The 22955-nt window shown below is 42.9% G+C and overlaps 1 protein-coding gene across 1 annotated transcript in view; it reads right to left on the bottom strand.

Annotated features, from left to right (window-relative positions):
* Nucleotides 1–21498, bottom strand: part of Dnhd1 (dynein heavy chain domain 1) — a 70341-nt gene extending 48843 nt beyond the window's left edge. The window contains exons 1-9 of the mRNA XM_060367778.1: nucleotides 20918–21498; nucleotides 19901–20708; nucleotides 17357–17518; nucleotides 15996–16199; nucleotides 15801–15911; nucleotides 13416–13572; nucleotides 1479–1733; nucleotides 1241–1378; nucleotides 1058–1109 (exon numbers count right to left, since the gene is read on the bottom strand). Of these exons, the coding sequence (XP_060223761.1) occupies nucleotides 1058–1109; nucleotides 1241–1378; nucleotides 1479–1733; nucleotides 13416–13572; nucleotides 15801–15911; nucleotides 15996–16199; nucleotides 17357–17518; nucleotides 19901–20708; nucleotides 20918–20981 (1951 nt within the window). The 5' untranslated portion in view covers nucleotides 20982–21498. The remainder of the gene's footprint in view (nucleotides 1–1057; nucleotides 1110–1240; nucleotides 1379–1478; nucleotides 1734–13415; nucleotides 13573–15800; nucleotides 15912–15995; nucleotides 16200–17356; nucleotides 17519–19900; nucleotides 20709–20917) is intronic.
* Between the last annotated feature and the right edge of the window lie 1457 nt (nucleotides 21499–22955).

Raw genomic sequence — 22955 nt, 5'->3', positions numbered from 1 at the left:
GCATAAGTCCCAAGATCAGTGAGTGGGCCAAGCCACTCATAGCCTCAAGATACCAGCATTTATGAGTATGTAAGACACCAATACTTTTTGTCACTTAACTTAATCTAATATTATTTTTTAAAACAGGTGCCCAACAAATGTGATCTATATGTATCTATCTATATAAAATACAGATTTCTTTTCCAGAACCTTTTCCTTCTTGTGAATGATCCCCTAAAATTAACTTCAGCTTTTATTCTTCTTCATGAAGATATACTATTTGGGTGGAAACTTAAAAGGTATCTAATACTTCTTGTGATTTTTTTTTAATAACAGCATTAATACCCTGAAGAAAGGCAATGTCAAGATGAATTTTCTTTCTGATGATTAACAAAGCCAAGGATTGGGGCTGGAGAGGTGGCTCAGTGGTTAAGAGCACTGGCTCTTCTTCCAGAGGACCCAGGTTCTATTCCCAGCACCCGCATGGCGGCTCTGTAAACAACTGTCTAAAAACTTCAGCTTCAAGAGATGCAACACCCTCTACATGCAGACGAAACACCTATGCACATAAAATAAGAATAAATAAATCATTCTTAAAGTTTTTTAAATTGAGGATTAATATCTCAAAACCTTGATGAATTGTCCTATCAGAAATAACATAGCCACATGAGCTAAAGCAGATGTTGAGCAAGCAGAGCTCATGAGACAAACACACACTGGTTTAGCAATAAAATTCAACAGCAAATAAAATGCAAGTGTGACACTGAAGAATACCTGGAATCTAAGTGAACCAGGGGGCAGACAATGTATCTACATACCCTCCCATCACACATATTTACAAAAGTGCAGGAATTATTGAGCATGTGCACATATTGAGCACGTGAATTAGTGACCATAGCTCCCTCCAGACTCTTCTAGTTCCTAAGAGGCATGTACAGTACCCAGGTTAGAGCTGCCCCATGACATCCAAGGTCTGGCCTGTATTGCCTGAGCCTCTTGTCCACTTCCCATACCTTTTGCACTCTACACGTGCCCCTTTCCCTCCATTCAGACTTCCTGTCTTGGTCCCTTTAAGTACCTTCAAAGAACAGGTGATCTCTGGAGGTCTTTCGGTCTTTAGATTTCATTACCTTCATGTCAGGAGACAGAGAAGGAACAGAAATAGAAAAACAATGAGATTCTAAGCAGGCTGAGAACTTCGGATTCCATAGAGAAGAGGAGTGGGAATTTCCAGAGCCCATCCCCTGCCCAATTCAGAAACCTTTAAGGCAGAGGTCTTGATAGAATGCAGGCTCTTAGTGAGACTCTGGATTATAGTTTCAACACAGGGCACAGGAGACAAATGGCCATTGTCATCAAAAGCAAGCTGTGCTAAGAGAAAGGGGTTTTTCCTCGGGGCCTGCCAAAGAAGGATCAGGAGAGGTTGCAAGCCAGATGAAAGTGCACCTCCCCATGTGGTCTAGCTCTTGATTGCCTTCCCGCTTCACCCACCACCTCACCTGCAAAGTGGTGGCTACAAAGGAAGTTATTTCTTCTTCTAAAATGGAAACAAGGTTCTGACAAATCATGTAGTCAATCAGGCGGGCAAACTTTCCCAGCTTCAGCAACCATGTTTCTGCCTGCTTCTGCTTCTTCTCCAGCTGCCTGCACAGCAGCCTCTGAAGGTATATGGAGCCTTGGCCTTTCCTGATCCTGTTCCAGTTTTGCAGTCGCTCCTGTATACCCTGTTGCATTTGGTATGTGTCTTCATGAATCTTTCAGGGTAGAAGAAAGAAAACTCACTGGAAACAGAAGGGTGGGAAGTAAAGCAGCTACTTACTGGTCCCTGCAAACAGTGAGATATTAGTATCTGTAACCTAGAACTTAGATATGTGTGTGGAATACTCCTTTTTAGTAGAGATTGACTCCATACACTTTTAAATGACTTGAGAAGACACAAAATACAGGACTTACATTCAGAAGTACATGTTAACGTGATAGGCCAGGCCTATCATGGAAAGGCCACAGGTTAAGGCAGCCAACCCTGTGGCACATTTTCAAGATGTTTCCTGCCAACATTTTCAAGATGTAGGCAAGAAAATCAGGAGCTAAAGGTCAGCCTGTGTTATAATGAGATCATGCCTCAAAACAAACAAATGAGCAAATATATAAACAAACCCTGGGATGGGAACCCAATAGAAAAAGTTGAGTATAGGAACATAGGAAGTATCACAAAGCAAAGAGTAGATAAAGACTGCATGACCAGCCCAGCAATGGTTGCAGATTTGGACTCTAAGCATCAGGCCTGGAGTAATGAAGCCTGCTGAGACACACAGTGCCACCTTATGCTCTATTACAAACTATCTATGGACGCTGACATATACTTCCATCGAAGAAATTGGTGTGAGGGATCTCTTTATGGATTCTTCTCAGCCTAGGAAGATTTTAAACTGACAAAGGCTGAGACTTTTCAAGTTTCTACATTTGTCCAGTTGAGGAACCTAAGAGAGAAGGCCGTGTTTAGCCAGATGGACCATATGGTCTTTGATGCTCTCCTGCTCCTTGCCATGCTCCTCTGAGCCTGTGGTTAGAATTGACTGGTGTTGTGCATTGTATTTATGCTCTTATGAACTCAAGTCTCAGTGTTCTGAGAGTCAGTTGGGCCCTAAGAAAACATGTCCTCAAAACTGTGATAGTGTTATCTTTCATGCTTTATTGGTGCCCTCCAAGCTTAGTGTTTCTCACTTCGTAGCCTCAGTCTAGTACAGTGGTTCTCAACCTCCCTGTTGCTGCGACCCTTTAAAATAATTCCTCACGTGTGGTGACCCCCAACTATAAAATTATTTTGTTGCTACTTCATAATTTTAATTTTGCTACCATTGCTAATCATAATGTAAATATCTGATATGCAGGAGATTTGATATACAACTCCTGCAGGGTATGACCCACAGGTTTTGAACCACTGCTCTAGCACTTTGTCATCATCTAGAAAACTGTAAGACATACCCTCTCTACTGTCATAACCTTTTTTTCCTTGATTAACATAACATTTGGTATATAGTATATCCATTATAAATGTTTAGAGAAAGAATATAATGCCTTCCATTAAAAGGGTCCCCTAAACCCTCCTCCACTGCTGGTGGGAATGTAAACTGGTACAACCACTCTGGAAAGCTATCTGGCGCTTTCTAAGACAATTAGGAATAGTGCTTCCTCAAGACCCAGCTATACCACTGCTAGGTATATACCCAAAGTTCGTTCAAATACACAAAAGGGATACTTGCTCAACCATGTATATAGCAGCTTTATTTGTAATAGCCAGAACTTGGAAATAACCCAGATCAACAAAGGAATGGGTACAGAAATTGTGGTATTTTTACACAATGGAATACTACTCAGCAATCAAAAAGGAGGAAATCATGAAATTTGCAGGCAAATGGTGGGATCTAGAAAAGATCATTCTGAGTGAAATATCCCAGAAGGAGAAAGACAAACATGGGATCTACTCACTTAATAGACCTATAAGATATGATAAACATAATGAAATCTATACACCTAAAAAAGATAATCAATTGAGCGGACATGGGGTGAGATGATCAATCCTCGTTTAGAAAGACAGATGGGATGTGCATTGAACGTATGACAGGAGTCTACTGAGCGCATCTGAAAGACTCTAACTAGCAGTGTTTTCAAAGCAAAGACTCATGACCAAACCTTTGGCAGAGTACAGGGAATCATAAGAAAGAAGGGGAAAGGATAGGAGCTCTACAAGGACCAAATATATCTGGGCACAGGGTCTTTTCTGAGACTGACATTCAACCAAGGACCATGTATGGATATAACCTAGAACCTCCACTCAGATGTAGCCTGTGTTAGCTCAGTAACCAATTGGTTTCCCAAAGTGAGGGGAACAAGGACTATTTCTAACAGGAACTCAATGACTGGCTCTTTGGCCTCCCTACCCCCGAAGGGAGGAGCAGTCCTGTTAGGCCACAGAGGAGGGCTTTGCAGCCAGGCCTGAAGATACATGATAAAACAGGATCAGATGAATGGGGAGGAGGTCCCCCCATCAGTGGACTTGGAAAGGGGCACGGTGGAGATGAGGGAGGGAGGGAGGGACTGGGAGGGAATGAGGGATCGGGACACGGCTGGGATACAGAGTTAATAAAATGTAACTGATAAAAAAATAGTAATAAAAAAAAAGAAAAAAAAGGGTCCCCTAGTTGCTAATCAGCATAAAACCATACTAATAAAAATAATTGCTGTTGAAAAACATAATTTGTATACAGTTTTTAAAATATCAATACTAGGTACAGTAACTTGGAAGTTATAATTCTTTTAAACCTGTTAAACATAACTCAACCCCCATTCCCAATAAAAACTTCTTAGCAAATGAGTAAGGAAAAGCCACAAAACACGCATAATTAACATTTTCTCTTTAATTTTTCAAATATATTTTGGCTCTTCATGATGTTGTATTTTGCGGGGCAGTGGAATGCATGCATTAAGCACCAGTCAAGATCTTGGTTTGAATAGATTAGGAGCAGCTGTCAGCATTGCTGAGCTCTCATCTCCCTCCGCTGTTAGTTTAGTTATTAGTTTCCACCAGGGAAAGGTTTCATTCTGTTCCATGCAGAGCAGAGTGGCTCTATGTGCCTAATGCTTTTCCTTTTGTTTCTTTTCTGTATTTTTTTATTTTATTTTATTAATAACACTTTATTCACTTTGAATTCCCCCATAAGCCCCTCCCTCCTCCCCTCCTGATCCCACCCTCCCACCCTCTTCTTCACGCATGCCCCTCCCCAAGTCCACTGATAGGGAGGTCCTCCTCTCCTTCCTTCTGATCCTAGTCTATTAGGTCTCATCAGGAGTGGCTGCATTGTCATCTTCTGTGGCCTGGTAAGGCTGCTCCCCCCTCAGGGGGAGGTGATCAAAGAGCAGGCCAATCAGTTTATGTCAGAGGCAGTCCCTCTTCCCATTACTATGTAACCCACTTGGACACTAAACTGCCATGGGCTACATCTGTGCAGGGGTTCTAGGTTATCTCCATGCCTGGTACTTGGTTGGAGTATCAGGGTCAGAAAAGACCCCTGTGTTCAAATTTTCTGGTTCTGTTGCTATCCTTGTGGGGTTCCTGTCCTTTACAGCTCTTACTATTTCCCACTTCTTACATAAGATTCCATGCACTATGCCCAACAGTTGGCCATTAAGTCTCAGCATCTGCTTTGATACTCTGCAGGGCATAGCCTTTCAGAGGCCCTCTGTGGCAGGTTCCTAGCTTGTTTCCTGTTTTCTTCTTCTTCTGATGTCTATTCTCTTTGCCTTTCAGGATGGAGATTGAGCATTTTAGTCAGGGTCCTCTTTCTTGATTAATTTCTTTAGATGTACAGATTTTACTAGGTTTATCCTATGTTGTATGTCTATATGAGTGAGTATATACCATATGTATCTTTCTGCTTCTGGGACAGCTCACTCAGGATGATCCTTTCCAGATCCCACCATTTACCTGCAAATTTCATGATTTCCTTATTTTTCATTGCTGAGTAATATTCCATTGTGTAGATGTACCACAATTTCTGCATCCATTCTTCAGTTGAGGGGCATCTGAACTGTTTCCAACTTCTGGCTATTACAAAAAAGGCTGCTACAAACATGGTTGAGCAAATGTCCTTATTGTGTACTTGAGCCTCTTTTGGATATATGCATAGGAGTGGTATGGCTGGATCTTGAGGAAGCACTATTCCTAGTTGTCTGAGAAAGTGCCAGACTGATTTCCAGAGTGGTTGTACAAGTTTACATTCCCACCAGCAGTGGAGGAGGGTTCCCCTTTCTCCACAACCTCTCCAGCATGTGTTGTCACTTGAGTTTTTCATCTTGGCCATTCTGATGGGTGTAAGGTGAAATCTCAGGGTCATTTTGATTTGCATTTCCCTAATGGCTAATGACGTTGAGCATTTCTTTAAGTGCTTCTCTGCCATTCGATATTCCTCTACAGAGAGTTCTCTGTTTAGTTCTCTTCCCCATTTTTTAATTGGATTACTTGGTTTGCTGCTTTTCAGCTTTAGTTCTTTAGATACTGGATATTAGCACTCTGTCGGATAAAGGGTTGGTGAAGATTCTTTCCCAATCTGTAGGCATTCGTTTTGTTTTGATGATGGTGTCTTTTGCTTTACAGCAGCTTTTCAGTTTCATGAGGTCCCATTTATTGATTGTTGCTCTTAGAGCCTGTGCTGTTGGTGTTCTGTTCAGGAAGTTGTCTCCTGTACCAATGAGTTGTAGGGTTTTCCCTACTTTTTCTTCTAACCGATTTAATGTGTCTGGTTTTATGTTGAGGTCTTTGATCCACTTGGACTTCAGTTTTGTGCAGGGTGTTAAATAGGGATCTATTTGCATTTTTCTACATGTAGACATCCAGTTAGACCAGCACCATTTGTTGAAGATGCTATATTTTTTTTCCATTGTATGGTTTTGGCATCTTTGTCAAAGATCAGGTGTCTATAAGTGCGTGGGTTTATTTCTGGGTCTTCTGTTGGGTTCCATCGATTCTATGCTAGTACCATGCAGTTTTTATAACTGTTGCTCTATAGTACAACTTAAGATCAGGGATGGAGATACCTCCAGAAGATCTTTTATTGTAGAGGACTGTTTTAGCAATTCTGGGTTTCTTGTTATTCCATATGAAGTTGAGAATTTTTCTTTCCAGGTCTGTAAAGAATTGTGTTGGTAATTTGATGGGAATTGCATTGAATCTGTAGATTGCTTTTGGTAAGATGGCCATTTTTACTATGTTAATTCTGCCAAGCCATGAGCATGGGAGATCTTTTCATCTTCTCATATCTTCTTCTAATTCTTTCTTCAGAGACTTGAAATTTTTTTTCATACAAGTCTTTGATTTGCTTGGTTAGGGTTACACCAAGATACTTTATGTCATTTGTGGCTATTGTGAAGGGTGTTGTTTCCCTAATTTCTTTCTCAGCCCTTTTGTCTTTTGTATACAGGAGGGCTACTGATTTTTTTGAGTTGATTTTGTATCCGGCCACTTTGCTGAAGGTGTTTATCAGCTGTAGGAGTTCCCTGGTAGAGTTTTTGGAGTCACTCACCTACACTATCATATCACCTGCAAATAGTGATAATTTGACTTCTTCCTTTCCAATTTGTATCCTCTTGATCTCCTTCAACTGTATTATTGCTCTAGCAAGGACTTCCAGAACTATGTTGAAAAGATATGGAGAGAGTGGGCAGCCTTGTCTTGTCCCTGATTTCAATGGGATTGCTTTAAGTTTCTCTCTGTTCAGTTTGATGTTGGCTATAGGTTTGCTGTATATCGCCTTTACTATGTTTAGATATGTGCCTTGTATCTCTGATCTCTCCAATACTTTAAACATGAATGGATATTGGATTTTGTCAAATGCTTTTTCAGCATCTAGGGAGATTATCATGTGGTTTTTTTCTCTCAGTTTGTTAATATGGTGGTTCACATTGATAGATTTCCATATATTGAACCACCCCTGCATGCCTGGGATGAAGCCTACTTGGTCATGGTGGATGATATCTTTGATGTGTATTTGGTTTGCAATTATTTTGTTGAGTATTTTTGCATCAATGGTCATAAAGGAGATTGGCCTGAAATTCTCTTTCTTTGTTGGGTCTTTGTGAGGTTTAGGTACCAAGGTGACTGTGGCTTCATAGAATGAGTTTGGTAATGTTCCTTCTGTTTCAATTTTGTGGAATAGTTTGAAGAAAACTGGAGTTAGCTCTTCTTTGAAGGTCTTGTAGAATTCTGTGTTGAAACCATCTGGTCCTGGGCTTTTTTTGGATGGGAGACTTTTGATGACCACTTCTATTTCCTTGGGTGATATAGGACTATTTAATTGATTTACCTGCTCCTGATTCAGCTTTGGTAAGTTGAATCGATCAAGAAAGTTGTCCATTTCATTTAGATTTTCAAATGTTGTGGCATATAGACTTTTGAAGTAAGTCCTAATGGTTATTTGGATTTCCTCAGTGTCTGTAGTTATGTCCCCCTTTTCATTTCTGATTTTGTTGATTTGGATGGTGTCTCTCTGCCTTTTAGTTAGCTTGGCTAAGGGTTGATTTTCTCAAAGAACCAGCTCTTGGTTTCATTGATTCTTTGAATTGTTTTATTTGTTTCTAATTGATTGATTTCAGCCCTGAGTTTGATTATTTCCAGCCATCTACTCCTTTTTGGTGTGTCTGCTTCTTCTTTTTCTAGGGTTTTTAAGTAAGCCATTAAGTTGCTTGAATGAGCTGTCTCGAATTTCTTCTTGAAGGCACTTAGTGCTATGAACTTTCCTCTTAGCACTGCTTTCATTGTGTCCCACAAATTTGGGTATGTTGTGCCTTCATTTTCATTGAGTTCTATGAAGACTTTAATTTCTTTCTTTATTTCTTCCCTGACCCAGCTGTCATTTAGTAGCAAGTTGTTCAGTTTCCATGTGTGTGTGTAGGCTTTTTGCTATTTCTGTTGTTGTTGAGGTCCAGCTTTATTCCATGGTGATCAGACAGGATACAAGGGATTATTTCAATCTTCTTGTATCTGTTGAGGCTCACTTTGTGACCAACTGTATGGTCTATTTTGGAGAAGGTTCCATGAGGTGCTGAGAAGAAGGTAAATTCTTTGGTGTTTGGGTGTAAGGTTCTGTAAATGTCTGTTAGGTCCATTTGATTCATGACCTCTGTTAGAGACATTGTTCCTTTGTTTAATTTCTGCTTTGTTGACCTGTCCTTTGTTGAGAGTGGGATGTTGAAGTCTCCCACTATTAATGTGTGGGGATCTATGTGTGGTTTAAGTTTTATTAATGCTTCTTTTACAGATGTGGGTTCCCTTGTATTTGGGGCATAGATGTTCAGGATTGTGATGTCTTCCTGGTGGAATTTTCCCTTGATGAGTATGAAGTGTCCTTCCCCATCTCTTTTGATTAATTTTAGTTGAAAGTCTATTTTATCAGATATTAGAATGGCTACTCCTGCTTGCTTCTTGGGTCCATTTGCTTGGAAAGCCGTCTTCCAAACCTTTACCCTCAGGCAATGTCTATCTTTGTGACTTAGGTGTGTTTCTTGTATGCAACAGATTGCTGGGTTTTGTTTATGCATCCATTCTGTTAGTCTGTGTCTTTTTATTGGAGAGTTGAGTCCATTTATGTTGAGAGAGATTAATGACCAGTGGCTGTTAGATCCTTTGAATTTGATGTTGGCTGTGGTCATACGGTTGTGTGCTTGGTTGCTTTTTGTTTTACTGTAGTGAGGTTAATTATTTCCTGTGTTTTCTTTAAAGTAGCTAGTTTTCTTGGGTTGTATTTTCCCTTCTAGTGTCTTCTGTAATGCTGGATTTGTGTGTAGGTATTGTTGAAATTTGTTTTTGTCATTGAATATCTTGTTTTCTCCATGTATGAGGACTGAGAGTTTTGCTGGGTATAGTAGCCTGGACTGACATCTGTGTTCTCTTAGGGTCTGCATGATATCCGTCTAGACCCTTCTGGCTTTCATAGTCTCTGTTGAAAAGTCAGGTGTGATTCTAATGGGTTTGTCATTATATGTTACTTGGCCTTTTTCCCTTGCAGCTTTTAGTATTTTTTCTTTGTTCTGTATACTTACAGTTTTGATTATTATGTGGCGGGAGGATTTTCTTTTCTGGTCTAATTTATTGGGTGTTCTGTAGGCCTCTTGTATTCTTATTGGCCTCTCCTTTAAGTTGGGGAAATTTTCTTCAATGATTTTGTTGAAAATATTTTCTGGGCCTTGGAGCAGGGAATCTTCTTTTTCCTTTCTTCCTATTTTTCTTAGGTTTTGTCTTTTTATGTTGTCTTGAATTTATTGAACGGTCTGTGTCAGGAATTTTTTAGATTTAACATTTTCTTTGACAGATACATCTATTTATTCCATTGTATCTTCCACACCTGAGATTTTCTTCCATCTCTTGTAGTCTATTGGTTATGCTAACCTCTATAGTTCCTGTTTTCTTCCCTAAGTTCTTTCTCTCCTCAATTTCCTCCATTTGTGTTTTCTTTAATTTTTCCAATTCTGTCCTCAGATCTTGAGCCGTTTTGTTTTTTTCCTTCACCTGTCTGACTGTAGTTTCCTGTTTTTCTATCAATTCCTTCACCTGTTTGTTTGAACAATCCTCTGTTTCTTTTATTTCATTCAGTGATTTAAGCAACACAAACTGTTTGGCTTCAACTTCCTGTATTTCTTTACAGATGGCCATAATCTTTTTATCTTCTTCTATTTCTTTACGGATGGCCATAATCTGTTTATCTTCCTGTATTTCTTTACAGATGGCCATAATCTGTTTTTATCTTCCTCTGTTTCTTTACAGATGGCCATAATCTGTTTGAGTTTATCTTCCTCTAGGTCTTTACATATTTTGTTTCTTCTGTTATCCTCTTCATGAGCATAGATGTTAGGTCATCTTCTTGAATTTCAATTATGCTGGGGTGTCCAGGGCTACTTGCCCCTGGATAACTGGGTTTTGGAGATGCCATGTTGCTCTGGCTTTTGCTGGTTGAGCTTTTATGCTGGCCTCTACCCATTGGGCTATCTTAGGTGTTTGGGGTTAGTTTCTGGTGGTTCCCGGAATCCTGTGGTGGAGAGAATCCCCTTGGCAGGAAGATGGTTTTTCCTGAAGGAAGCCTTCTCAGCTTTTTGGGTATAGCCACTGGATGGCCAGTGTTTTTCAGGAGTTGCCGCTGCTCACCTCAGGCATAGAGACCTGAGTGGTAACTGTGGTCCTTGTTAGTCGAGAGGGCTCTCCTCTCACCCAGAGAAGTCCTGAAGACAGCTGCCCTGCTTCTGCGTTTCTTGCTGTAAATTTAGTGAGCTGCTGCTGTAACCTGTGTGTCCCATGGTTTGGTCGGTTTTGTTAGGGATAACTGGTCTCTCCTTGGAGCAGTATCTGTGGGTTGATCTCGGGGATTCTGGGCTTTTGTAGGTCTGAGGTTGGGGCTCTTGTGCCCTAGTACCCAAGCGGTAATCTGTGGCGGGTGGGTACCACTCTCCTGGTAACAGCAGGCTATCTGGGGCACAGCAGTTCCCTGGGTTGGGCTGGTCTGCAGGGCCTTTTCCAGGGATATACTGGGTGGCCTAAGTCCGTCCCCTTTGCTTCGTTCCCTGTGAGAATTTCTCCCGACAGTGACTCCCAGTCTCCGGTGCCCTGGGGCGCACAGCTCTGCCTGTTATGGAGAGCTGCGCGTGCAGCAACTGTCTGCGCCTGCAGCTGGAGCCCAGTTCCGTGATGGCTGGCTCATACTCAATGGTCTGTGGGACTTTTTCCTTCCCTGTGGGGTTTTCTTGAAACTGGGACTGCCAGTCTCTGGTGTTTTTTGTGCCCACCCATCAGCCTGGGAAGGTGATCAGGACACACAGGCATGTGGCGCTGGTGTGGCGGCCTAGTGCCTTTGAGACCTGGGAGCTCTTCCGGGTTCTGGCTGGGTGACCTGAGCGTGGACCAACTGATTCCCATGCCGTTGGGGTTTCCTCTCACCTGGGAAACATGATCGCTATTGTTTTAGGGCCCAGAGTTCAGTCTCTTGGTCGCTGTATGGAAAATATTGTCCTGCTCCTCAGACGCTGTGTTCTCCTGGAGCCGCCATCTTGTCCTGCGTCTCTCCTTTTGTTTCTTAAATGATGTTTTTGGTACTAAAGTTCAAATTTTAATGTGGAAATATGCATTGATGTTTTGTGATTTATAATTTTCATGAAACACTTTTATTTACAACACTTGCCTTAGTACATGTAAATCCCTGGGTTCAATTCTCAGCACCAGGAAGGAAAAAAAAAAAAAAAAAAAAAGAAAAGAAAAAGAATCCTTTTCCTATCTTGAAATAATAAAAATCTGTCTCGTTCTGAAATTTTTCTTTTATTTCTGAAACTTTTTCTGATATCTTTTACCCACAGTGAATGGTGGTGGAGCAATAATTAGAAAACAATGGCCTAGTGGGAAAATGTGACCTAGTGGGTAAAAGAAAGTAACAAATGCAAAACATGGAGAGGTCACTGTTCCTGGTTAGCAAACTGTTAAGACAGCTGTAATAAAAGTACAAAGCTGATGCTCACCTTTAATCCCAGGGTTTAGGAGGCAGAGGCCGGCGGATCTTTGGGGATTAGGAGCAATTCTGGTCTGCATATTGAATTCCAGAACAGCCCGGGCTACGCAGAGAGACTCTGTCTCAAAACAAACAAAATGAAAAAAGAAAGAAAAGAAAAAAGCAAGTGCAATAAATGGGCTATTTTGTAGAAAATAAGCATCTAATTTCAAAATTAATATGGGAATTCAAAGAGGCAAAACAGCCAGGACTATCTTAAAGAGCAGAAAGGGTATAGAATTTGCCATACCAGATATAAAGCATAATCAGAAAGCTTTAAAAATGTAGTCAGTGTGATCCTGAAAAAAAAAATGTGGTAGACAATCACAGATAAAATAGTATTAAGAAAGGGTGGGGAGAGGGCTCAGCTCATAAAGTGCTGCAGCATAGCACGAAGACACAAGTTCAGATCCGAGCACCCAGGGTAAGAAGTTGGAATGAAACTCTAGTGCAGGGTTTGGGACAGGTGGATCCCTGGAACTCACTGGTCAGTCCAGACACCCGATGAGTGTCAGGTTCAGTGAGAGACCATGTCTCAAAAATAAAAGGTGGAGTGTGATTGGGGACCATACCACCATCTACCTCTGCCCCCCCAACACACACACAGAGACACACACATCCATGTAGACATACGAGTGCATACCCCTACAAAAACACACCAAAAGAAAGATCAATAGTGTTAAATGAAGAAAGAAGAGACTTAATTAAAAATAAAATTAATTTTGACTCTTACAACATTTCATATACAAAAACTTGAAACACAGTTGATAAATTTAAATCTAAAAATGAATAAAATCAGAGAATATCTGTGTTACTTGGAGTAAGTGGAGAAATTTTAAACCAGGACTTGATATCACTGAGAAAACTTTAAAAGAAAATTAAAATCAGGGGCTAGAGAGAAGGCTCAGCAGAGGAGAGATGGTTGTTCTTCCAGAAAACCCAGGTTCAAATCTCAGTAGCTACAGCTGGCTTACAACCAACTGTAACTCCAGTTCCAGGGAATCGTATGCCCACTTCTGGCCTCTGTTGGCACAAATGCCATGCACAGACACACATGCAAGCAAAACTACCATACACATAAAATTTTTTAAAAAGAAAATTAAAATTTTCTGTTAACCAAAGGCACAATTAAAACAGTGACCCTTAGAGAAAGTTAAGAGTTCCATTTTTGCTCACTTGTTATTGATCCATCTACCCTAGAATAGAAACTATTGTTACTAAGCAGAAGAAATTGTCAAATCCAACAGCAGGATCCAAGTCACAGAGGGATCCCAGGGGTAACTTAACCAAGAGAAGCCTGAAACTTTGGAAAGCTCAAATTGGAGCAGAGGCTCACAATAAAGCGGAGCCACTTACCAGCTGAAGAATGGATGTACAGAGATTCTGAAAGCGACAGAACATTCGCAGAGCCTTGTGGTTCTCTTTGGCTATGGCGTTCTGCAGGTCCAGCAGCTCATAGCTCTTATCTGGCTCCTTAGGCAGCCAGGACACAGAGCGAAACTCCTGAAGAAGCCTAGAGTCAGGAAGTAAGCTCTTTAGAGCTGGTGTCCCAGCCATCCTACTTTCAACACCTTTGAATTTGCCCCAACCCAGTTCAACGCAGAGCAAATGTTCAATATTCCCGTGACCAATGACAGCTTCTTAAGACCAGAAAGCTGCCAGATGGGGAATTATTTGGGAAATTCTCATGGAAGGTATACTTGCTTACAGCTAGTAACCTTTCTTCCAAAAGAGGCTCAGATAAGTCCTAAGATGTGAAAAGACAAGAGGCTCCTTCTTGGGAATAAGGAAAACAATGCTCCTAAAGACTCGAGACTGACAGGCATATTTTAGGATCAAAGGAGATTAAACTACAGCGTCTCTAGAGTTGACTGTCCCTAAGGAAGCTGCTCCTGTTCTCTACCATTCCTGTTTCCCTAGAATTCCATCCATAGCCCTTGAGACTCCTTGAAACATATGAACAACCCCCGGTAAATAGACAGGATGTCTACGATGAGGATGAATAGTATCTATTCTGGCACTATATCTTATATCCATAATCTCATTTAATTCTCATGTTGCTGAAATCTTTATAAGAATTTTCAGACCATTAAGGTGAGGCTCAAAGAGTAAACTCCTTTGCTAGTTTTCTGGCTCTAGATCCAGACCTATCAATCCATCCAAGACTTATACCATCACCAGACACAGGGTCATATACCTGCAATGCTAGATGTTGGGAGGTTAAGGCAAGAAGCTCAAAGCTCTTCTTGGCCTAGGTAACAAATTAGAGGCCATGTGAGGTCTATGTGATGCTGTCTCAAAAAAATAAAGTAAAACAACCAGAAAACAAAAATAAAAACAAAACAAAACAAAACAAACAAATAATGGCTAGGCAAGTCTGGAGGATGGTAACAGCCAAAAGAAGGAGTTGTAAGCTGGTAACCAACATACCAAATTCAAACTGAAAAGTTTCCATTGTGTGTTGCTCAGAGTTGACCCTCAGTCTTTTAATTAAAATTTGACCCCAAATAGCATACAAATTTTAAATTTAAATTTAAAAATAAGTTTTGAAAAGTTGGCAAGATGGCTCAGCAGGTGAAAGCATTCGCCACCAAGCCTGATGACCTAACTTCAGTTCCCAGGTCCCACGTCCTTCCTGGGGAAGGAAAGAACTGACTTCCCCAGACTGTTCTCCGACACCCCCCCCCACACAGAGAACACAAGCACACACAAACAACTAAAATGCTATAAGTTTAAAAAATTTAATTTTCACCATGAAATGTAATTTCCAGGAAACCCTAAAAAGGAAATTAAGTTGGTCCTGTTGGACCACACTCCAAAGTGTGAGTAAGTTGGAGCTGGCAAGCAACTGCCTTTTTCAGGTGTCACCTCTGGGCCGCAGTGCCACGGTCCCTAATGTCTTGTGCCTTCATCTCTGGGCCGCAGTGCCATGGTCCCTAATGTCTTGTGCCTAATCACTGCATCTTTGCAGTACCTTCCATTTAGGCTTCCTGGGTATTTGAGTTTGTAACTCAGATTACAGAATACAAGCTGAAGCACCATGAAGGAAAGGCAAGTAAGTGATACAAATAAGAATAACCAACGTTCAAAGAAGTGTAGGTGTGTTTGAGAGAGAAATGAGGAGAGATTAAAGAATTTTTAGATTCAAACACCAATGTTTGACCCACAGGTTTGGTACCTATACTTAAGATAAGTTTGTATAGAAGAACATGTAATCACATTGAGACATATTAAGGATACTGATTATATAACAATATGTCATATATTGTTATATAATGATCATATGATCATATTTTATATATATGATGGGACCAGAAAAATAAATATATAATGTTCTTAGTGGTTATTTAAAGAATGTAAAATTAGAGATTTTTTTTTCTTTGAGCTTTTTCGTATCTTAAAATTTTATAAGTAGACATGGTGTTGCCTTTTGTCCAGATAATTTTTTGTGGCTATTGATACAAGTCTTGAAGGCTAGAGATGTAGCTCAGTGGTGAAGTACTTGCCTAGTATGTTGAAGGCAACAGATTCAATTCCTACACATATACACACAAAAAACAAAAATAAAACCCAAACCCTCAAAACCCAAAACATAATGGCATGTGTTATGCAGTATAGGCCAACCTCAAACTCTTGATCCTCCTGCCTCAGCCTTCTGAGAAGTGGGGCCCCGAACATGAACCACCACACCAAGTATTTAAAATTTAAAAATACATGGCATTTGTGTTTGTAATGCCTCACCTGCTAATGTGGAGCATCCCGGCTCCAAAGTGAGGGACAGCCAGGAGCAGGTTGTTCTCCAGGAAGGCCTGGATCCGGTGCAGCCCATACAGCCCCATGCTCTTCTTCCAGCTACAGATTAGAGGGGAGTGATGGCAAGTTCCCATAGTTCTCTCATCCATATGTCCACCCAAGACCAACCCTGTCAGTACCTACCATGTCAAAGCCTTTCGTAAGAGGCAATTCTTAAAAAATGGAATGCGTTGGAGCTCGTGCCAGATGGCAGAGTCGCGGTGCCAGGTACCTAGCGACATTGTTTCGCAGCCCTCCACAGGGTGAATGTGCAGGATCCCAAAGGGAGAAAAGATGTAGTGTTCCGGATTCACCTTGTTGGGTGGCACCACCACCAGCTTGTAAGGACTGTTTGTGATTAAAAGACAACAAAAACCAGCTCTGATCAGTGAGAACCAAAGAACTTGAGCACAGATCCTGAGAAGACCAGAGAAGGACCGGGGAAGAGAAAAACAGGGAAAAGACAGCAGAACAGTATTCAAACTAGAACGACTGAGTATTAAGAAATTTAAGCCAAAGGTGGATAGATGAAAAGAAAGAAGACTTCTAGTTTGTTAACCTGTTCTAAGTTCTTATTTTCAGATACAAAGTATCTCATAATTTAAGGCAACATGATGTGTAAGCTAAAACATTATTAAAAACTAACATTAAAAATCCTGCCACTGGGACTGGAGAGATGGTTGAGTGGTTAAGGGAACTGGCTGCTCTTCCACAGGTCTTGAGTTCAATTCCCAGCATGTGATGGCCCTCGATCATCTGTAAAAATATCTAGTTCCCTCTCTGGCATGCGCTCAAACAGATAAATTAAAAAAAAATCCTTCCGTTGTGCTACTTCTTTGATTTTTAAGATTCATGGACATTTCAGAGATGTTGAAGTGTGTGTAGGGTGGGCTGTCTTAATAGTGGCTATCAGAGCCTGGGAAGGATGTGGGAGAGGGAAGGATGGAAAGAGTAGTTTAGGACTGGGGTGTGGCTCAGTGAGTGCTGAGTTCCATCCAATGGGGTGGAAATTGGATCTACTGGAAGAAAGTGAATGAATGCAACTGTGTGCAATCAGAGGCTTGTTTTTATCATCTCAGAGATTAAAAAAAAAAAAAAAAAGGAAGTCCAGGGAAAGGATTTAGTTCTAAAATCAGGATGCTTTCGGAAGACCGTGTTTCTCTATCATTGATATTACAACACGTGAGTCTTGTACTTCGGGTAGATAAGGTCAGCATTAAATGTACTTCTGAAGCTATAAATAAATTATTTCTTCAGTCTAAAAATGAATACAGAGCAAAAGTAAGAAAGGCACAATTCAGACAAGAGGTTGTGAAAGCAAAGTGGGGCAAAGAGGAGCTGGAGAGAGAAGAAAAGCAAGGTAAGAAAAGAAGAAAGCCAGAAACTATGAGGCAGAGAGGAGAGCTGTATGGACAACAAGCAGAAGAGGGGATGAGCACAGAGAGAAAAAAACTGGAGGGTAGCATGGGCAGGAACTGGAAGGGTCTGGAGATGCAGGCTCTTACTTAAAGTACCGATCGGGAGCCACATTGAGATAAACAAAATGGATCTTCTTCTGTTGCCACTCTGACTTCAGAAAGGACTTCACCTGGCTTCTCAAGAGGGAAGTCTTAGACTGTTTCTTCTTGAAGGCCTTCTCCTCAGAAGCTTCAGAGGCAAGCTGAGATCTTCATGACAAAACAAGCCAGGGAGAAAAGGCAGAGCAAAGAGATCAGTGCCTAGAGGTGGGCTTTGCCCCACTGACCATGGAAAGCAGATGCTAGATCAAGTGCCTGAGGGAACATAGCCCTGTCAGAGCCTGTCTAATAAAAGCTCAAAGATGTCCCATATTGAGCAAATGCAGTCCATCATGCATGTCGGTCAACTATAGTCAACCAAAGCCTGTCGTGAAAAGCTTTTCCTGATAAATGATCCCACTAGGCTGGTTGTGATTCCTGCAGTCAGCGCTATTCGACATTTATACAGCAGTAGAAAGGCATTATTGTCCCAGCTTATCACCTGCAAGTCTACTGCCCTGGAATTCTTATCAGCAATAGGCTTTGATATTGGACCAAGTTATCTTAATTGCTATATCTCTGATCAAAAGAGAATATAAAATTCAAGGCCAGCATAGGCAACTTAGTAAAATGCTATCTCAAAATAAAAGTACAAATAGGATTGAAAATTTGGCTCAGTGGTACAACAGTTACTTATCATGCATAAGGACTCTGGCTTGAGCCCTAGCATGACAACAACAGCAACAACAACAACAAAGCATTGTTTTTTTAGTAGTGAGGTCACAAAATCAGAACTAATGGCTAATGAATACATCCCTACTATCCAGTCTCTATTCTGGGCTCATTCTGCTTTGATGTCATAGCACAAACAACTGTTTCCAGCTCCCCAAGCTGCTAAACCTAACCCATATGCTCAACCCTGCCTCAGCCTCATCACATTCTTCCTTCTTTGCCTGTACGTACAAACTGAGCTTCTCAACTCTGAACTAACTCCCTTGGCCTCAGCTGCCTTTTCTCTACCGTCTTCTCAGTCTCAAGGACAATGCACTCTTTATTTTCTGCCAGGCTACTTTTTCATGCGTATGCTAGGTCCCTTACTGTTCACTATTAAATGTCCTCTTACCATAACCTGTTGAGTTCTTAGTCTGAAAAAAAAAAAAAAAAAAGTAGGACGGAATAGCTACTTCTCAGGTACTGTGTCTGAAGGGCTGTAAATATCCCTCTACTTTAACAGAGTTTCATCCAGGTGCCAGAATTACTTCAAACTTTGGTCCTTTGCTGTATCTCTCTCACTCAAGCCAGTCTTGATAAATAGTAAAACAGTAAAAAAATAAATGCCTCCCATTCATTCCCAAATGCACCGTAGTCCAGCTTCCTCATCACAAAACACAGACAGCTCTTCTCAGCCCTAGCAGCACTCACTAACTGCTGTCCCACTGACATAGTTTCACCTCCTAACCCACTTTACTAATTTCTACCCAGATCCTCTACTCCTGCTGTATTCTCCCTCTCTCTTCCAACTCCATCCACCAGGAGAGTATACAGACAACCAGCATTCTTTTGTTTTTTACTACTTACTACAATTTGTTAATTATATCTTACTTATCCTAATGTCTCCCTCACCAAACTGTAAGACTTCAAAGGAAAAAAACGCGAGTCAGTCTGATTCATTCCTTACATTCCCAGCCTTTAGATATAACCACATATCCAATAATAGTTAATAAATGAATCAGGGCCTAGGAAGACAGCCCTGGAGAAGAGTAAATCATATTAGCTAACCCTCAGAGACTCACTGTCCGATTCAGACATATAAAAGAACTTGATTCCTTCATGAAATTTTAGCCCATGGCCATTTCTGTTAAGGTCTCCCAAGGGCAAAAAGTTAGGCTTGGGGCCATGCTGAGAAGCAGCTCTGCTGGCCTTACTGACGACATAAACTGTTGACTTTACCACCTTCCTCCATAGCTCCAGGAACCTGCCCATGTGTCCACGATTAGGAATTTGAGAGTTCACGAAATAGTTATAAATTGATCCAACCATAAATTTAGGAGCAAAAACTGAGTTGTCATGCTTGATTAAAGGCAAAACTACCTCCCCCTGTCACCCCCAGACAGTGAGTGGATCATAGTTAAGCTACAAAATATCAAGAAAAATCAGAGCTAGGAAAAGTTCCTAGACTAAAGTCAAAGAACTCCCAGAAGTGGTCTTTCGGGGATTCTGAAATCCTGGGATTTTGGAAGCCAGACTGGGGGACTGGAAGGAATGGATCATTATTCAAGGGACCAGCCATACTGTCAGAGCAGGAAGAGGACTGGAAGAGCTGGTGCTCTGCCTTATGGCTGACTCTTGGTTTTAGTATTTCTCTATAGATTAGCAGTGAGACACTAGCATTATTTTGCAAGTGCAAAGAAAGGTGCAGTCTAGTCCAGCTCAGTTTAAGAGTTGGACTAATCCTGAAGAGCCATATGGAGCGGGCTCAAGGAGCCCCTGGCCCTGCAGGCACCTAAAACTAACTTATCTCCTCTGCTTATAGTCCCAGGTCATGCCACTCACTTTCCCCCTGCAGGCTCCCCTTCTGGGTGGTCAGTATCAGTGCTTTCATAATTTACAGGGATGTCTGTCGCCAGTGCCAAGGGCAAGAGACTGAGACTATCCAGCCACTGGTTCTCTTCTAAGGCCACCTCGGCACCAACAATGCCCAGGCAGTGCTGTAGCTCAGGCAGTGTCAGTGGTTGTAGCCAAGTGGCCAGTTCCTTTTTTTTTTGTCCACTCCACTTGGCCTTCACAAAAGGGCATGCTGAGCTTGGGGGCCCTCGATGAGACCTCCTTATCCAGGGATGGCAGTCAGCATGGGAAGAACATTGTAACAAAGAGCTGTCTGGGGGGAAAGCCTTGTCTATGGCATCTAGCAGGTCCAGCTGGAGTTGGGACTGGACCCGGGGTGCCCAGGAGTACAGCTGCTCCAGGAAGGGCAGCAAATCGAGTTGACCAGCTAGCATCTCCCGGTATGGAGGCAACAGGCCCAGTACTGCATGCAGATAACGCCAAGCCTCACAGCTGCAGTCCTGCAGCACAGCTGACAACAGAGAGCGAAGCTCGGAAATCAGCAGTTCCAGCAGCGTCTGCTGCTCTGCCTCAACCACTGCCCTAAGGTGCTCCTTTTTCTTCAGACAGTTCCAGGAGTGCTCTTGGCTGCCGCAGGTACATCCAGTGATCCCTGAGGATAGCTTGTCAGAAGTCGAAGGTACCTTTCTCTCTTCCAGAATAAAGCGGAGGCAGGTATTCAATTGCTGACGAACTGATCTTGCCCACAGCTCAGGGTCCAAATGCCAGTTCCAGGCTTTTGGCTGCTGTGCCTCACCTGTGTGACCCAGCCGGGTTGGGGGTCGGGGGATGGGACAGTCAGGCTCTCGGATGTGCGGGTAGGGTTAGGACAGCAAAATGGATAGAGCTGCAGGGCACAGGCAGACCAGCAGAGGGCCGTTCCTGAGCCCCTCACTGTCAGGGAGATCCAAGGAGGGGCCCTCCCTGCCCAGAGCTCCTTCCCGCCCTCCAAATGCCCCATCTCACCTGGCCTGGGGCCTGCACAAGGCATGGGAAGGGAGAGGGGACTGGTCTGGGAATGAGGTTTCATTGCGGAGCGCTCGCTGTAGTGAATGAGCTTAGACTCAGTCCCAGTCACTTCACGCAGAGACCGACGCACGCTTGCAAAGCTAGGAAACTGCAGCCACAGCAGGGAACCTTCAGAGCGGAGCCTGGCAATCGCCTTGAAAAGGAGACACAAAGGGGTCGTCACTCAGAGGCAGCAAAGCTCCAGGCACCTGAAGTCTTCGCCACAGACTGAGAGGATCCTGAGTGGAAAAGCGACTGCTGGGTGGGGATGCGGGTTAGGACACCTAGAAGAAAGAAGTGGCAGAAGAAGGCAGCTCCAGGCGCGCCAGTGGGAGGAACCTCCCGAGGCTCAGGGGCACCGGAACGGCGGAGGGCAACAGATCCGGATCCAGAGCGGAGTGCTCCCCTGCACCACCCGCTCCCCGCTGTTAGAACCGTTACCGAATCCAGGAGGCTCGAGCCTTAGCCGGGAGCCTGACGGAAAGTCCGGCCTGCTTGTGGGCGGGGCCTGGACGCATCCAGGCCACACTAGCAGGATGCCTCTAACCTGACACCCAAAAGGCCCAAAGAGAATCTGGCTGGGCCAAAGAATGAAAGACAAGATTGGTTTGGCGCACTAACAGCATCAAGGTCGTCATAGGAAGCAGGTGTGATCCATCATGCTCACTGATTCATCATGTCCGTCTGTCCCACCTCAACTCCCTCTCAATAAGCTACATGTCTAGTTGGGGCTGAGACTCAGGGAGTGGTTTATTTATTAGAAAACCATAAACCCTGCCCTACCTCTCTTTTATAGACTTTGCCCTAACCAGTGCAAAATCTGATATGCCAGAACTGTGATGGGGAAGATGGTTTGAAAAAAAAGGCTTCAGGAGAGGGTTAGTCGGCATCTGATTTCAGATGTGCCAGATGCCAGATATCCATGAGTGGGAGGCACAGCACTTGCTTCAGATGCTCCAAGCCCCACGTTCAGTCTCCAGAGGGAATCAGGCCCTGACTCATGATTCCCCTGCCTCAGCCTAAGTGAAAGGATTATGCTTATGTACCTGTCCAACTAGAAGTTTAGTGTTTGCTCTCACATTACTCACATTCACAGGCCTATACCCAAAGTCAGGGGCCTTCCCTGTGGCTAAGGAACAGCCTTTGCCTTCAAGGTCCAAGAGAGTTCACCACCACACCTGCCGAGGCCCTTTCCAACCAGTGAGATGAAGAAACAGAAAATACACCTTCCCTTACTAAGGGCACAACCTGGCAGTTGCGCGCGTCACTCGTTCACTTGGCCGCGTCAACTCTGCTCTCAGCGGTTGTGCTGGTTTGAAAGCAGGGCCCCGCAGGCTCACCTTTGAGTCTGCTCTCGCGCTGGAGCTGTCCGGAGGGACCAGGGGGAGCTGTGCTGTCATCTCACTGGTCTAAGCAGACTGCAGTGTGCAGGGGTGAGCACTTCTCTCCATGTTCTCAAAGCTGTAGTCAAGTTTCTGCTCAGTTGTCCCCTATATGGGGAGTTCTTTAACCTCCCACAAGTCAGCCTTCTCCCATTTCCTTATCCTCTTTACCCCAAATTATTCTTCATACTTTGATTGCTATCTCATATGCTTATTATGTTCATCCTACCTAAAAAGATAAGCTCCATAGAGATGGCTATGACACAAAGACTCAAGCTGCAAGGAAAGCCTTTCCTGCAGCAGACTCCCTTTGTAAACTCACTAGGCAGGAAAGCGCCCAGACCCCAATCTGAGGAGCTCTAGCAGCCAGGCCCCCAGTCCCAGACTTCCCTAATGGTGGTCATTTTCTAGCTCTGGAACTGTCATTCCCAGCCCCAAAGCGGGAGAGTGCACTACAAGAAAAATCCCACCAATCCCTGAATAGGAAAAGTTACCAATCTTTGCCAAGCAATTCTCACCCTGGAAAACACACACACACACACTCCTTCATAAGCCCTGCCTACTGTTCAGTTCCCTGCTGTCTTCTCCCGGGAGCCACCTCTAGATTGGTCCCC

This window comes from Meriones unguiculatus, chromosome 14, assembly GCF_030254825.1.
Source record: "Meriones unguiculatus strain TT.TT164.6M chromosome 14, Bangor_MerUng_6.1, whole genome shotgun sequence".
NCBI classification, from domain to species: domain Eukaryota; kingdom Metazoa; phylum Chordata; class Mammalia; order Rodentia; family Muridae; genus Meriones; species Meriones unguiculatus.
This window is presented reverse-complemented; position numbering and strand designations above follow the sequence as displayed.